The sequence below is a fragment of the Nyctereutes procyonoides genome, unplaced genomic scaffold (assembly GCF_905146905.1).
Source record: "Nyctereutes procyonoides isolate TBG_1078 unplaced genomic scaffold, NYPRO_anot_genome, whole genome shotgun sequence".
Lineage (NCBI taxonomy): Eukaryota > Metazoa > Chordata > Mammalia > Carnivora > Canidae > Nyctereutes > Nyctereutes procyonoides.
In genome coordinates this window covers 52487228-52500378 of record NW_026575042.1, presented here as the reverse complement: position 1 = coordinate 52500378, position 13151 = coordinate 52487228, and the positions used below count along the sequence as shown (strand labels likewise).

At 42.3% G+C, this 13151-nt stretch overlaps 1 protein-coding gene across 6 annotated transcripts in view; it reads right to left on the bottom strand.

Moving 5' to 3' along the window:
• OPA1 (OPA1 mitochondrial dynamin like GTPase) overlaps window positions 1-13151 on the bottom strand; it is an 87479-nt gene that overhangs the window by 73916 nt on the left and 412 nt on the right. For 3 of the 6 annotated variants that reach the window (XM_055321727.1, XM_055321729.1, XM_055321731.1), the window contains exons 2-6: window positions 5886-6204; window positions 5126-5222; window positions 3075-3182; window positions 2521-2574; window positions 1792-1859 (exon numbers count right to left, since the gene is read on the bottom strand). In XM_055321727.1, coding sequence (XP_055177702.1) covers window positions 1792-1859; window positions 2521-2574; window positions 3075-3182; window positions 5126-5222; window positions 5886-6204 — 646 coding nt within the window. The remainder of the gene's footprint in view (window positions 1-1791; window positions 1860-2520; window positions 2575-3074; window positions 3183-5125; window positions 5223-5885; window positions 6205-13151) is intronic. The other 3 variants (XM_055321728.1, XM_055321730.1, XM_055321732.1) reach the window with 1 other exon arrangement.

The window sequence follows — 13151 nt, the reverse complement described above, 5'->3', positions numbered from 1 at the left end:
GAAATGCTGCACTGTAACAGAATTTAAAACCACTAGTTGAGGCTGGAAATACTATTACTGTAAATTCTTATACTAGCATTTGCTACAATCTAATTTAGACTGTAATGAAAGCAGCTTAATTACAACTCCAGATTTAGTAACAGTAATTGCTGAGTTTTTAATGAGAAAGATAATCATCATAAATTATGAAAGTTATAAGGAAATAGATGAGGGCATTTACCTTCAAGCAAAGTAAATTATAAAACAAACCAATAAATTTACATTTATGTCTATTGTGTAAAATAACATCTGAGAATATGATTATATTCCCAGGTATCCATTCTCCTGTATTGCAAAGCTCCTGATCACTTACCAATTATTCATTAAGCATCTTAGCAGGATTTTAAGGAGATTATCTGAGTTAGACCCTGAAACAGGTTTTTCACTCACCAGAGTAATCCTAGGCCATACCAGAGAACAGCAGAGATGCCGACCTCCCTAACTGATCTAGGCAACAAGACATCTCGTCGCTCGAAAACCACACTACTAATCCTGCAGGAGAGTTTCCTTCTCCCTGGTGAGATTAGCTTTTCTCTGCACATTAAGTCTACCTGCATTAAGGGCCAAGGCCTTGCCTCAAAATAAGCTTTGCATAATAGGCTAATTGCTATTCAAATTTTTCTCCTCAGTAGCATGAAAAGTCAAGGCCACCCCTTTGGTTAAAATGTCAATGGAAAAGGTATCAAACAAGATCAACTTAAAAGGCAAATACACTTACACACATACACACATATGCACACACATTTTAAAATGTTTTCTCCAAAAGATCTAGTTAAAAGGCCAGAGGAAAGTCTTTTGAAATACTAGAATTTAAATCTGGAATATCACGTAAAAAGTTCAAAGTTAAAGGACAGGAGACAGATGGAAATTTATGTATGGAATTATTTTCTTTCCACTTTCTAAATAAACATAAATTATTTCCCTTCAGTTTATAAAAACCGTGATAACCTTCAATATAAAAGCTACATACTCCACATTTAATTTTAAAATGTTCATGGAGTATTTTTCATGTATCTATTTGTCCAAAATTTTTTTTTCAAAAAACTTTCAAGGAATCAGTTATGTTACCAATTCCAAAAGATGAATAAAATGAAGACTAAGAGAATGTCAGGTTAACATATGAATATAAATAAAGAGCAATGCGTGTTATTTTAAATCAGCAATTCTCCCAAAACTTTCATATGAATTTTAACATAAATATTGAAATTGACATAACTGAAATAAGTTCATATATAACTGTTCACTATTAATGTAACAGGTTCAATTTATTCCCTAATAACCCATTTCCTAGTCCCTTACTATTTTCCCTAAGTGTATGCCATGAAACATCAGTCCCTAGAATATATTTCATGGAAAAAGGGTTCTGTTGCTAAATAAATCTGGACAACTCTGTACACTTTGACTTCTCCTGGGATTCACAATGTATACAAGTATATTAAGGTCTGAGAAGTCCTAGGGAAAAGAAAAGCCTGCTTGTTTTACTTAATCAGCTTTTCCTATACATATTAAATAATAATGCCCTTTGTTGAAAACAATCCTTCTAACTAATATTTCACAGAACACATTTGAAGGAAATGGGCTCTCCAAGAACTGTCACATAGTATCTCCACTTTGCACCAAGATTAAAAATACCTCTACTTAGATGCTTTTATATTTGCTCCTCAGATGTTACTGTTTTCGAATTTTCCAGGTAGGTAAAAACTGTTTTCTCTTTCAAGACTACCTATGTGAAGAATTCTCCTTTATACTTACCTTTCTATAATGCTTGTCACTTTCAGATCCATGATCTGTTGCTCTAAATGCTGTTTCTCCAGGTGAACCTTAAAGATAAATATGCAGTCCTTTAAATTCTCCATCACTGCCAACGGCCCAAATTCAACTTATGTCTAGTTAATTTAAAGGCAAATGATTTTTAGAGCAAAAATCACTTTTTTGAAAATTAAAAGCTATTCTTATTTTCTTATTTTAAGGAATATATTGGTAACTTATGCAAAAAAAAAAAAAACCTTTTAAATATTATAGGACATGTTTAAAATATCACTGAAAATTACAATTTAAAAAAAAGACAATCTTTGATAAGGATTATTTTCCAAGAGAGTACTTACAGTTCAGCCATTTACCACTGCCATTACAGACTACATAGTAACAAGATAAATTTAACATATCAACTGTGACAGGACAGATGAGACAAACTAAAATTACTTTTCATTTCAGTTATCAGAAATAATCATATCAATTTTAAAGTATTCTGGTTAAGCAAACTTTCTAATAGTTTTAATTATAGATATGTATTTAGGAATTTTAGTTTTACTGCAAAATGATTATTTTCACCTGTACGATAAGGAATTTGCCCAATATCGTTCTGGAGTTTTAAAATTCAGCATAAGCAGCATAAATTTGGTCTGCAATTTTATTTGCAACTAGTTTATTAGAAGCATTGAAAAGGCATGTTAAGGTCAGCAAAAATGTCTGTTTACACACCTAACAAGAGAAGTAGGTCAGAAGCTCCTATGACTTCACTAACCAATTTGTGACCTGTGAAAAATCAGCAAAAGGGGAAATAGAAATGTAAAATTTGACAGGAATGAGCAAACAAATACGTCTGAGATCTCAGAGTTATATAATGATGGGGCATGAATTGGGCAAATATGCCAGATTAACCTCAGTAAATTCTACTCATTATTGTCCATCATAGTTAAATTTGTTTTAAAATCACCAAATTGGTTCTAAGCAATTATGAAAAGCAAGGACATAGGAAGTCTCATCTACCTGTCAGGAACAAGAGATATTTTTTTTCCCCTCACTGACTAAAGCCAGGCATGTTCATGCTCTTACAAATTTTCATTTTGTTGCACTAACCAAAATTTAAAACCACTGAGCAACAAAACTTTGTGCACGTTTCTTTCAAAAATCTGTTTTTCATTTGTATTAAATGTTTTCACTTAAAAGATAGGAATCAACACATGAATACATCTCAGTATTTTTCCTCTGGGGTTTCTGAAACTTTAAGTGAAATCAAACAGGATCTTCCTTACCTGTGGTGAAAAAGTCCTTCAATAAGCTGAGGCTCTCAACAATCTTATCAAAGTCAGGTGCCAATTTTGCAAGGTCCTCTGAATTAGGAAGTGCTTTTCTAATTTTCTCTGAAGATGGAAAAAAAAAATTCTCAAAATAAGAATTTCACTACTAAAACATTGATAAAATTTAAATAACCATGTATAAAGTTAAAATACTTTTCTATTTTTCTTCCTATTACAACTACAACTGCTACATGTATTTAAAACAATGTCTAGCTCTAAGAATATTCCGTAAGCCATGAAATTTGTTTAAAAAGACTCACCAAATGTCTGGCTTATATGGACACCTTTAATCTATAAGTTAAATGCCTGGACTCAGAAGCACTATATTAACACTATATTGGAATCAGAAGTATTTTTAAGGAGAAAGTCACAGCAAAGAGGCCAGGAATCAAAAAAAAAAAAAAAAGAAAAAAAAGAAAAAAAAGAGAGAGAGAGAGAAATGCCTCTTGTCACACCTGGCCCAAAGAAAGTAATGAAAATTCAGTCCAAGTTCAAAAACAGAATTCCAATACTTTGGTCTGTCCTTTCACAGACTCTCAGAAAATTCACACTTGTTACTATTTGGAAATAACTGTCTAAGAGCCTAAGGCAAGCTGTGGTTTTATTTTTGCTAGCTTTATTTATAAAATGGTCAAAGTACGTAGTTTTGATTACAAACACTCAATAATTCTGTCAAAGTTTGGTACAGCTTTACAGTATCTTCTGAATTAGGATGAGCTTTTCTTGATTTTCTCTGCAGAAGACCAAAGCACAAATATTCTCAAAATAGGAATATGTGTCAGCTATTATTCTAAGTGCTGTAAAAGCATTCACCAGCTCAACCTTCATAGCAACCCTACAAAAAAGTCATCATCAACTCCACTTTACAGGGTGAGGAACTGAGGCACTGAGGTTAAGTATCTGGACGTGCGCACAGAGCAAAGTGGGGAGTCAGGCTTCAAGCCTGGCCAGTCCAGCTTCAGGATCCAGACCTTCACGCCCACACTGCGGCACTCGCAAATCCATCAAGGTAAAAGGCTCTCCTCACGAACATCAGAAAAATACTGAAAGAGTGCTGCAAATTCCGGCAGGTTCCTCTGTCAATGCAGCACAGTTTTATCTTTGGGAAAATGCTATCACTGAAGTACATAGATTAATTCCACTCCCATATACACTAAAGTTTTAGGAAAGTCTAAAAAAAGAGACTGAGGAAAATAATTTCATTCAAAAAAATTTATTTAAATCACAACTTAATCTTGGCAATCAGAACTATCAAATATATTTTTTTTCCTCACATACCTGTTACAGAACAAGGAGAACAGTGACTGTCTATGGGGAGAAATTACTACGCACACTAGCAGGCATTTAGGGACCTGGTTACAAAAAGTAGAGGTAACCAAGGGATCTAGTTAGCCAGTTAGGGGGGTCACAGTGCATCTGTCCTGGGTAACAACATACAACACTGAAAGTGACTTCTCGCAAGGCTGTTTAGCTGACAAATTTGTTAGGTAGCAAAAGATAAGAAACCAAAGTGTATGTTCACTATGGCTATGTAATTTTTAAAAAGGAAACTAAAATGTTAACCACACAGACTAGCTACAATTAAAAGAAAATGTCCATAAGGATAATGGCGGCTATGTGAGAGTGATGGGCGAGGTGTTGTTTTTTTTTTTTTCCTACCACTTTTTTTTGGGGGATACTCTATTACTTTAATCATTCAAATAAAACTGCTACATGGGGGGATCCCTGGGTGGCGCAGCGGTCTGGCGCCTGCCTTTGGCCCAGTGCTCAATCCTGGGGACCTGGGATCGAATCCCACGTTGGGCTCCCGGTGTGTGGAGCCTGCTTCTCCCTCTGCCTATGTCTCTGCTTCTCTCTCTCTCTCTCTCTGTGTGACTATCATAAAAAAAAAACAAAAAAAAACTGCTACATGGTAAGCTCATGAGTGAAGAAACTATCTCGATAACACTATTTCTATTTCCCAAAGACACAAACAAGAAACGTGTTTTAATGCTGATGATACAAACCTAAATCGATATACTCGTCAATCTCCCATACAATGTCAGGCACAATCCATTTATAGTCACTCAGGTCAGGTATCATATCTTTCCACTGATCAAAAGTCTAAAAGAAAAGAAAGTGTGCTGATCAAATGTTCTGAATCTCAAACAAAAATAAAGAAAAACCACCTTAGTGTATCTAATCAAAACACGCTGATCTATTAAAAACGATGCATTATGTTAAAAAATTTAGAAACAAAGTAGCCTCAGCTCTTCTAAAAATAAATTAGCAGGCAAGCATATACAATATGTAAATCTTCCTTTATGAAATACAGGAAGTGTAAAAGTTCAGAAGATAGTCTTATTTCAAACAGGTTTCATGATTTGGCTTTCAACAATACTGTGGAATAGAAGGCAAACTAGGGGTCAGGACACGTTGCCTTTGCTCCTGAAGCGGCCACGGAGTGGGAGTGCTGGCATGCCACCTACTTTCCTGTCTGAGCTACTAAGTGGCACGCTGAAAATCAGATCCCGGTGACCGCACCCCAGCCCAGTGCTCCTTCCACTAGGCCGTTCTCATCATCTGTAAATATAACCAAGATTCAAAGAGCATTTCCCTATTAGCACCTTTGAAACGATAAATACACATGGTAATGGGAGAGATACATTAAGACATTTTTAAACATCTAACTATGTTCTACTGTACTTAAAGAAAAGGGATTTATGCTATAAAACCTTCCAATAATCATGCTGAAATAACCGAAAAAAGAGGGGAAATCAGACTCACCTTTTTGGCTGTATAGCCACCGCCAACAGCAGATCCTAGGATGAGATACCGAAGTTTTAAGAGTCTTGCAGCTAATCTCGCCGGCCAAAAATTCCTGCGTGGCTGGTAGCCATATTTAATCGGAGAAAGTTTCAATTTACGTAATGGAAGGTTAGTTAAAGAAGAGAACTGATGAAATGATGTCCTGAATTGGGGTCTTTGAAGCTTTAAGGTAGGATGATGAGAATGATAAATGCTTCGTGAAACCAGATGCAGTTTTTGTAGCGGTAAAGTTCCTTGGACTCCAGAGCTACGTTTCACTAAGGAGTGGCACACCTCACTGAAAAAGAGAAGGAGCATGGGACCAAGATGAGACTGGGCAACAGTGCAAAGGAAACGGCAGAAGAAGAGCAATATCCCAAGAGAAAACACGCACGTGTGCATGTGCCCAACCGGTGTCCTAGCACACCTCACATCTCGAGGGCATTTAGCACGTGCCCCAGACCCTGCTGCAGCGTGGGCCGCCTCCCTGAGTCCTGCTCAAAGTCCTACGATGAAGACCCTCATACTCGCTCCATTCTACCGACGAGGGGAGGGGGCACGCACACATAAGTAACTTGCCCGCGTCCACACTGATACAAGGATTCAAACTCAGGCAGTGGGACTCCAGAGCCTGCCCTCCCGTTTGCTATCTGTGGGCTACAATCCCGATCCAGGGAATTGAAGCTGAAAAAGAAAAAGGGCGGAGACTTAATTTATTAACTGCTATTCACTGTCAGTAAAATCAGAAACAAAGTGAACGCAAACCTGCTTTTAAGCACAAAAATTCCAGCAACTTGGGGATCCCTGGGTGGCTCAGTGGTTTAGCACCTGCCTTTGACCCAGGGTGTGATCCTGGAGACCCGGGCCACGTCGGGCTCCCTGCATGGAGCCTGCTTCCCCCCTGCCTGTGTCTCCGCCTCTCTCTCTGTGTGTCTCTCATGAATAAATAAATAAAATCTTTAAGAAAAAAAAAAAATCCAGCAATTTAGAATAGCTCTTCTTTGGCCTGTCCCCTAGGTTTCGGGATCCTGAGTTGGCCCAAGTTAAGGAAAAATCATGAACATATAAGGCCCCTGGCTGAAAGTTTTTGAGTAGAATAAGATTAATTAAGCAGTAATAAAAGAAGATACTAAGGGCAACAAGCTACAACCTGAACATGTGTCTCACCCAAGTCTATATACGGAAGCCTAATTCCCAACATGACGTATCTGGCGGTAAGGCGTGGGGGGGGGGGGGTAGTGTGCTTTCCGTGGGTCATGGACGGGGAGCCCTGGGCTGGGCCTGCGCCCGGGTACGGAGGCGAGCAGCACAGCTCTCTCCCTGCGTGTCACGGAGGACACGAAGTTTGCCCCGCTATGGACCAGGATGCAAGTTGTCACCAGACCCCACGACACCGGCACCGGCATCCTGGAGCTCGGCCTCGGGGACTGGGAGGACTGAGTGCCCACTGCCGGCGCCGTGCACTCCTGGCGATCGGGGCAGCGACGAGGCACTCTGCATCAGCCGCGCAGGGGCAAGGAAGGTGCCGGAGGGAGGTGGCGGCTCGAGGACGGATGGGGGCAGACACAGGCACGAGGGCGAGGACAGGGCACTCCTGAGCTTTCGGCGGGCACCAACGCTACCACTCAGAGACAGAAACCGAGCAAGGGCCAGATCGGGGGGGGGGGGGGGGGGGGGAGCTCCACGACATGCAGCTCAAAGGTCGTTCAGCTCCGTCCCGACAGCCGCTCAGTGTCTTGAGCCGGATGAACTTTGGTTCCTTTATCGTTTCACGGCTTACCTCTGTGCAACCAAGAGAGGTTACGACCTCACCACAGCCTCAGTTTTTCAATCTGTTAAAATGGGATAAGAGCTGCACCAGAGCTCCTGTCTGATCTCGAATTCGGGTACCCTCTCAGGCCACCTCGCCTTCCCTACGCCGCCTCTGAGCCCACTGGAACCACCAAGTCAGGGACACTTCTACCTTCCTCTACCTGTCAGTCTCCACCTCCCTACCTGCCCACTTAGCCACCTTCTAAGTTCCCTGATTCATAGTTGCAATGACTCTTTTGCAGATACTGTAAAGTCACTTGCCCTCTGACTTTTTGTCACACTTGTCTGGCAAAATGCAAATCCTAGATGACCCTAACTATCATCTATGGCTGCAGCAAGGGAACGAAGCGCTGCTGGGGAGAGCTGCAGCCGCTGGACGGACAGACATCTCACCTGGCCCCCCAGGGACACCCGACAATCTAACTTTATCAGCTCACCCTTCCCCCTTCTGCCAGGACCGTTTCAGATGCTCTCCACCCTCCTCCACGCTCCCACGTCTCCCACACTGCCTACCATTCTCCAGAGAAAATGGAAGCATTAGAAGGAGACGCACCGTTGCCTCCCCACGGCATCTGCACCCACCCTGCTCTAGCCCCCCCACCCAGGTTACAGTAAGTACTCCTCCTCCCTTCAAAGGCAAATCTTCCTCCATTTCCCCTGAATTCTTCCTGCCTTTTCAGGACGCACTAGTCAAGTCTCTCTCAATTTAAAGAGACAAAAAAAAAAAAAAAAAAAGCCAAACCAACCTGATTTCTGTTTGTATCACTTCAGTGAAACAGCCCTCACTGAGTGCCCCGATGCCTTCCAATGGGCGTGTGTTTTTTCAATTCTCATTTTTTCTCTCTCAGCAGTATCTGACAGTGTCAACACCCCCTCCTTGGAACTCCCTCTACACCGGCAGCAGCTAGCTTTACTCCTACTCACTGGCCACTCTTTTTCAGGCAGCTCCTCCCCAGCTTTTTTTTTTTCTTTTTTTTTTTTAAGAGAGAGAAAAAGAGACAGAAAGAGAGCTCACAGCATGGAGGGTGGGGCAGAGGGAGAGAGAGAATCCCAAGCCGACTCCTGAGCGAGTGAGGAGCCCAATAGGGTCTTGATCCTAGGACCAGGACATCTCCACCCCACTGGAAATCAAGAGTCAGATGCTCAACCAACCGAGCCACCCAGATGCCCCTCCCCAACTAAATGTTGGGAGGTGGGCAGCCCCAGTGGCTCAGCGGTTTAGTGACGCCTTCAGCCCAGGGCGTGATCCTGGAGACCCGGGATCGAGTCCCACGTCGGGCTCCCTGCATGGAGCCTGATCCTCCCTCTGCCTGTGTCTCTGCCTCTCTGTCTCTCTCTGTCTCTTATGAATAGATAAATAAAATCTTAAAAAAAAATGTTGGGAGTTCATGGGACTAGAAGTAAAGTCATTTCTCATCCTCCCACTCTTCCTGGACAATCTTATCCATACCCATTTCCTCCATGAACATCTACATACCCAGGTTTCTCAAAACTTGTATGTCTAATACAAATAGTTAAGTTCCAGATCCTTGTGAGATCCTTGTGTCCAACTGCCTACTGAACGTCACTCCTTAGATAGCAAAAAAGTGTCCAAATCCATGGTATCTTTCTGCCTCCCCCCACCCCCGTACTTCCTATCTCAGGAAATGGCACAAATACCTGTCCAGGCCCATAAGCCACCAACTTGGGGCTCATCCTTGAAACCTTCCTCGTCCTCAAGTGCTGTTACTTGTACTTGCAACATCCATCTTGAATCTTTCATTTCTTCCATCTTCTCTACCCCTGTTCCTTACCTGGATGCTGGAAGAGTCTCAACTGAGGTGTTTTCCGCAGCACGACCAGGCCACTCTCCTGAAACGTAAATCTGATCGCTGTCACTCACCTGCATGAACCTCCTCAGTCTCCTCCTACATTTAGAAGAAAATCCAGACTCCTGGTCTATAAAGCCCTCCAGTCTGGTCCTGCCTCTCTCCCTGACGCCTCCGAGCTCCACCCAGACCAGTTTTCACCTAGCTCCCCCAATGTGCCACGCTCCCTCCTCACTCAGGGCCTTGATACCCACTGTGCTTGCACAGACTCTTCTACCTACTTAACTCCTGTTACTCACAAATGGGTTCACCTCCGCATTCCCTCCTCTCCCGGAACCAACATGCTGATTCGAGTGCCCTGCTACAGTTCTTAGCTCCCCCATACTTTTTGTTCAATGCACATAAAATTGGTATTGTGTAATAGTGTAATGATTGGATTAATACTTGTCTCTACCATAAACTGCAACCTTCATAAGGCCAGGGGAGTCCTGTCTGTCTTGCTTATCCTTGTATTTCCAAAGCCTAGTCCGGTGCTTCACAATAGTAGACAGTTAATACGTTTGCTGGATGAACATATGTTATTGGGGAGAAGAGCCAAAACAAAACAAAACAAAACAAAAAGTGAGAGAACCCAGCAATGACCATAGAGTCAGTGCTCAGTAAATGTCATTTCAACATTAACTACGCTAAATTCTAACGTATCAACGAATAGCTCTCTATCCCTCAAAAGTTGTTTGCTTTTTTAAAAGAAAAAATGTAAATATTAGAAAAAAATATATATATATATACACACAAACAGATAAACTCCAGCCCCAAGTAGTCCTGGTGCTACGATTCTAATACAAATTTTTTTTTAATTAAACGTGTCTTTAAGAGTTTAATAAATGTTAAAAAGGAATTCAAAGAAATTAAAGCTGTAATTGTCGATTAACAAAATGAATAGCAACACTAGAAAATGTACTAAGGAAATTCTTGGGAACTTAGGACAAAGAAAAATGGTAGAAACCGTGAGGGAAAAGTTTACGTGACTCAGGGAAGTGGTATCCAAAGTGGGGATGTGTGGGGAATGCATTCCACAGGATACATAAAATGACTCTCTGAGACTCAGGAACAAAGTACCAAAGCTTCTAAAAAAAAGTATTTTTTTTGTATCTTATTCTTCAAAATTATGTTAGGGTGGTATTACGATGTAGTACAGAGATACCGCATATAATGTAAGAATAAGTGTGTATCTACACATATTATGACACATGCTTACTTTAAAAAAAAAACCGTATGAGAAGTACAGATTGTATTTTGCAAATCATGGACATACAGGATCAATCTGAGAAGACCAGTTCTGTCTATCAGGAGTCTAAAAACAAAAAGAAGAGGAAAAGTGAAAGGAAGAAAATAAGTAAGAAAAACTTCCCAGAACTGAAGAAAAATATCTCTTTAACAGAAAGCCCCACTGAGTAACAAGCCAGATTTGGGGTGAAGGTGGAAGTGGGGGGGACCACACCCGGGCAGAGCCTCGAGAAATTAAGGATAAGGCCAAGACCCTGAAGGCCTCCATGAAGAGAAAAACAGGATGGCTACAAACACACAAACATCAGACCGTGCTGAGGGTCTGTAGCAGTAACAAAGGATGGATGCTAGGGGGGAAACAACTGTAGCAATGCCGTTACCCTTCTGAAGGAAGAGGATCTGCAGTATAGACTTCCATACTTGGCCAAACTGAAAATCAGCGTGATGCCCAGCAAACCACCGCCCCGTCACTCCCAGACTCGCGTGTTCTCTGTCCTCTACCAACTCTTGACCTATACACCATTGCCTAATACGAATTCTTTTTTTCGACATATTCACACAAATAGTTATTGCACCTAAATGAATGTTAGTCACTGATCTTCTTACATGTCAAAAACTGTTTTCCCGAACACGTCTGAGAACGGGACTCTAAACGTACTCCTTCGTAGCAAACATACGGAAGAAACGCAGCAAAGGACAAATTCCGGAGCTTGAGGCTCCTGACCTTCCACATCTCTACTTCTGCAGTAGCCGGACTGCGCTGTGCACATAAACACTTCCAGGCTATGACTCTATGGGGTCCCCGGTAACATCGACGATTTAGCCCAACAGCACCCACCTGAATAGACGAGTCGAGCACCAGTTACTGATCAGTCTGTTGTTAAGCTCAAATCTTAAAAGTTTTCCTCCATATCTCAATTGTTGCAATGAAGTGTGCTATTTCCTGCAAAGCCTCTTCCCTTTTTAAGTAAGACTACATGATGTCTCTCCAGGAAACAGTGAGGAGTAGAAATAAGAAGGTAAAAAGTAATAATAATAATAATAATAATAATTTACTGCAGTGTCAAGGGCTGTGGCTTTACTCAGAAACTCAAATTTGGGGCAGCCCCGGTGGCTCAGCGGTTTAGCACCACCTTCGGCCCAAGGCCTGATCCTGGAGACCTGGGTTTGAGTCCCACGTCAGGCTCCCTGCATGGAGCCTGCTTCTCCCTCTGCCTGTGTCTCTGCCTCTCTCTCTTTCTCTCTCTCTCACTCTGTATCTCTCATGAATAAATAAAAATCTTAAAAAAAAAAAAAAGAAACTCAAATTCCATAAAATGACAAATAATTACGCTGGCCAGCCTCAGCGGCTCAGTGGTGGAGCATCTGCCTTCAGCCCAGGGCGCGACCCCGGGGTCCCGGGATCCAGTCTCACGTCCGGCTCCCTGCATGGAGCCTGCTTCTCCCTCTCTCCCTCTCTCTCTACCATGAATAAATAAGTAAAATCTTAAAAAAAGAAAAAAAAAAAAAGAAAAGAAACTCAAATTCCATAAAATGACAAATAATTACGCTGGGCAGCCTCAGCGGCTCAGTGGTGCAGCATCTGCCTCCGTCCCGGGTCGTGACCCTGGGGGTCCCGGGATCGAGTCCCACGTCGGGCTCCCAGCACGGAGCCTGCTTCTCCCTCTCTCCCTCTCTCTCTACCATGAATAAACAAATAAAATCTTTATTTTATCTAAAATAAACTTAATAAATAAATACTTATTTATTTTAAATAAGATATTTAAAGATAAATAAATCTTTAAAAAAAAAACAACAATAACAATAATCATGCAATGATTCTGACTACGACTATCGGAGGTCGCCCGGATCCAGATTCCGACTCAAACGAACCTTCATCTAAAAAAAAAAAAAAAAAAAAAAAAAAACAAAAAGTGCCCTCCACTCCTTATGCCAACTCTGCGTTACCTGCATCCCTCAAGCACCCCTCAAGCACCCCTCAAACAAGCTCCCGAAAGAAGTCCAAGGCAGGCGGTGCGAGGCTGATTCCGGGAGGGCAGGACCTCCCCAGCCCACCGGCTGCACCGGCGCGCACGGGAGGCCGCGACGGGGCAGCCCGCGAGCGCCGGCGGCGGCAGAGACGCGGCCCGCGCGCGGAGGTGGCGGTGCTGGGACCGCGACGGCGTGCACTTCTGCACCCTAAGGCAAGGTGCAAAGAAGAAGGATTTCTCTTTCTTTCTTTCTCTTTTTTTTCTTTTTTTCCCATGCTCAGGACCAGGGCAGGCCCGGGCAGCACGGCGCAGCCAGGTCCCCGCTCGGCGCCGAGGGCCGCGGTGCAGCGGGGCCGCCGCCCGCGAGG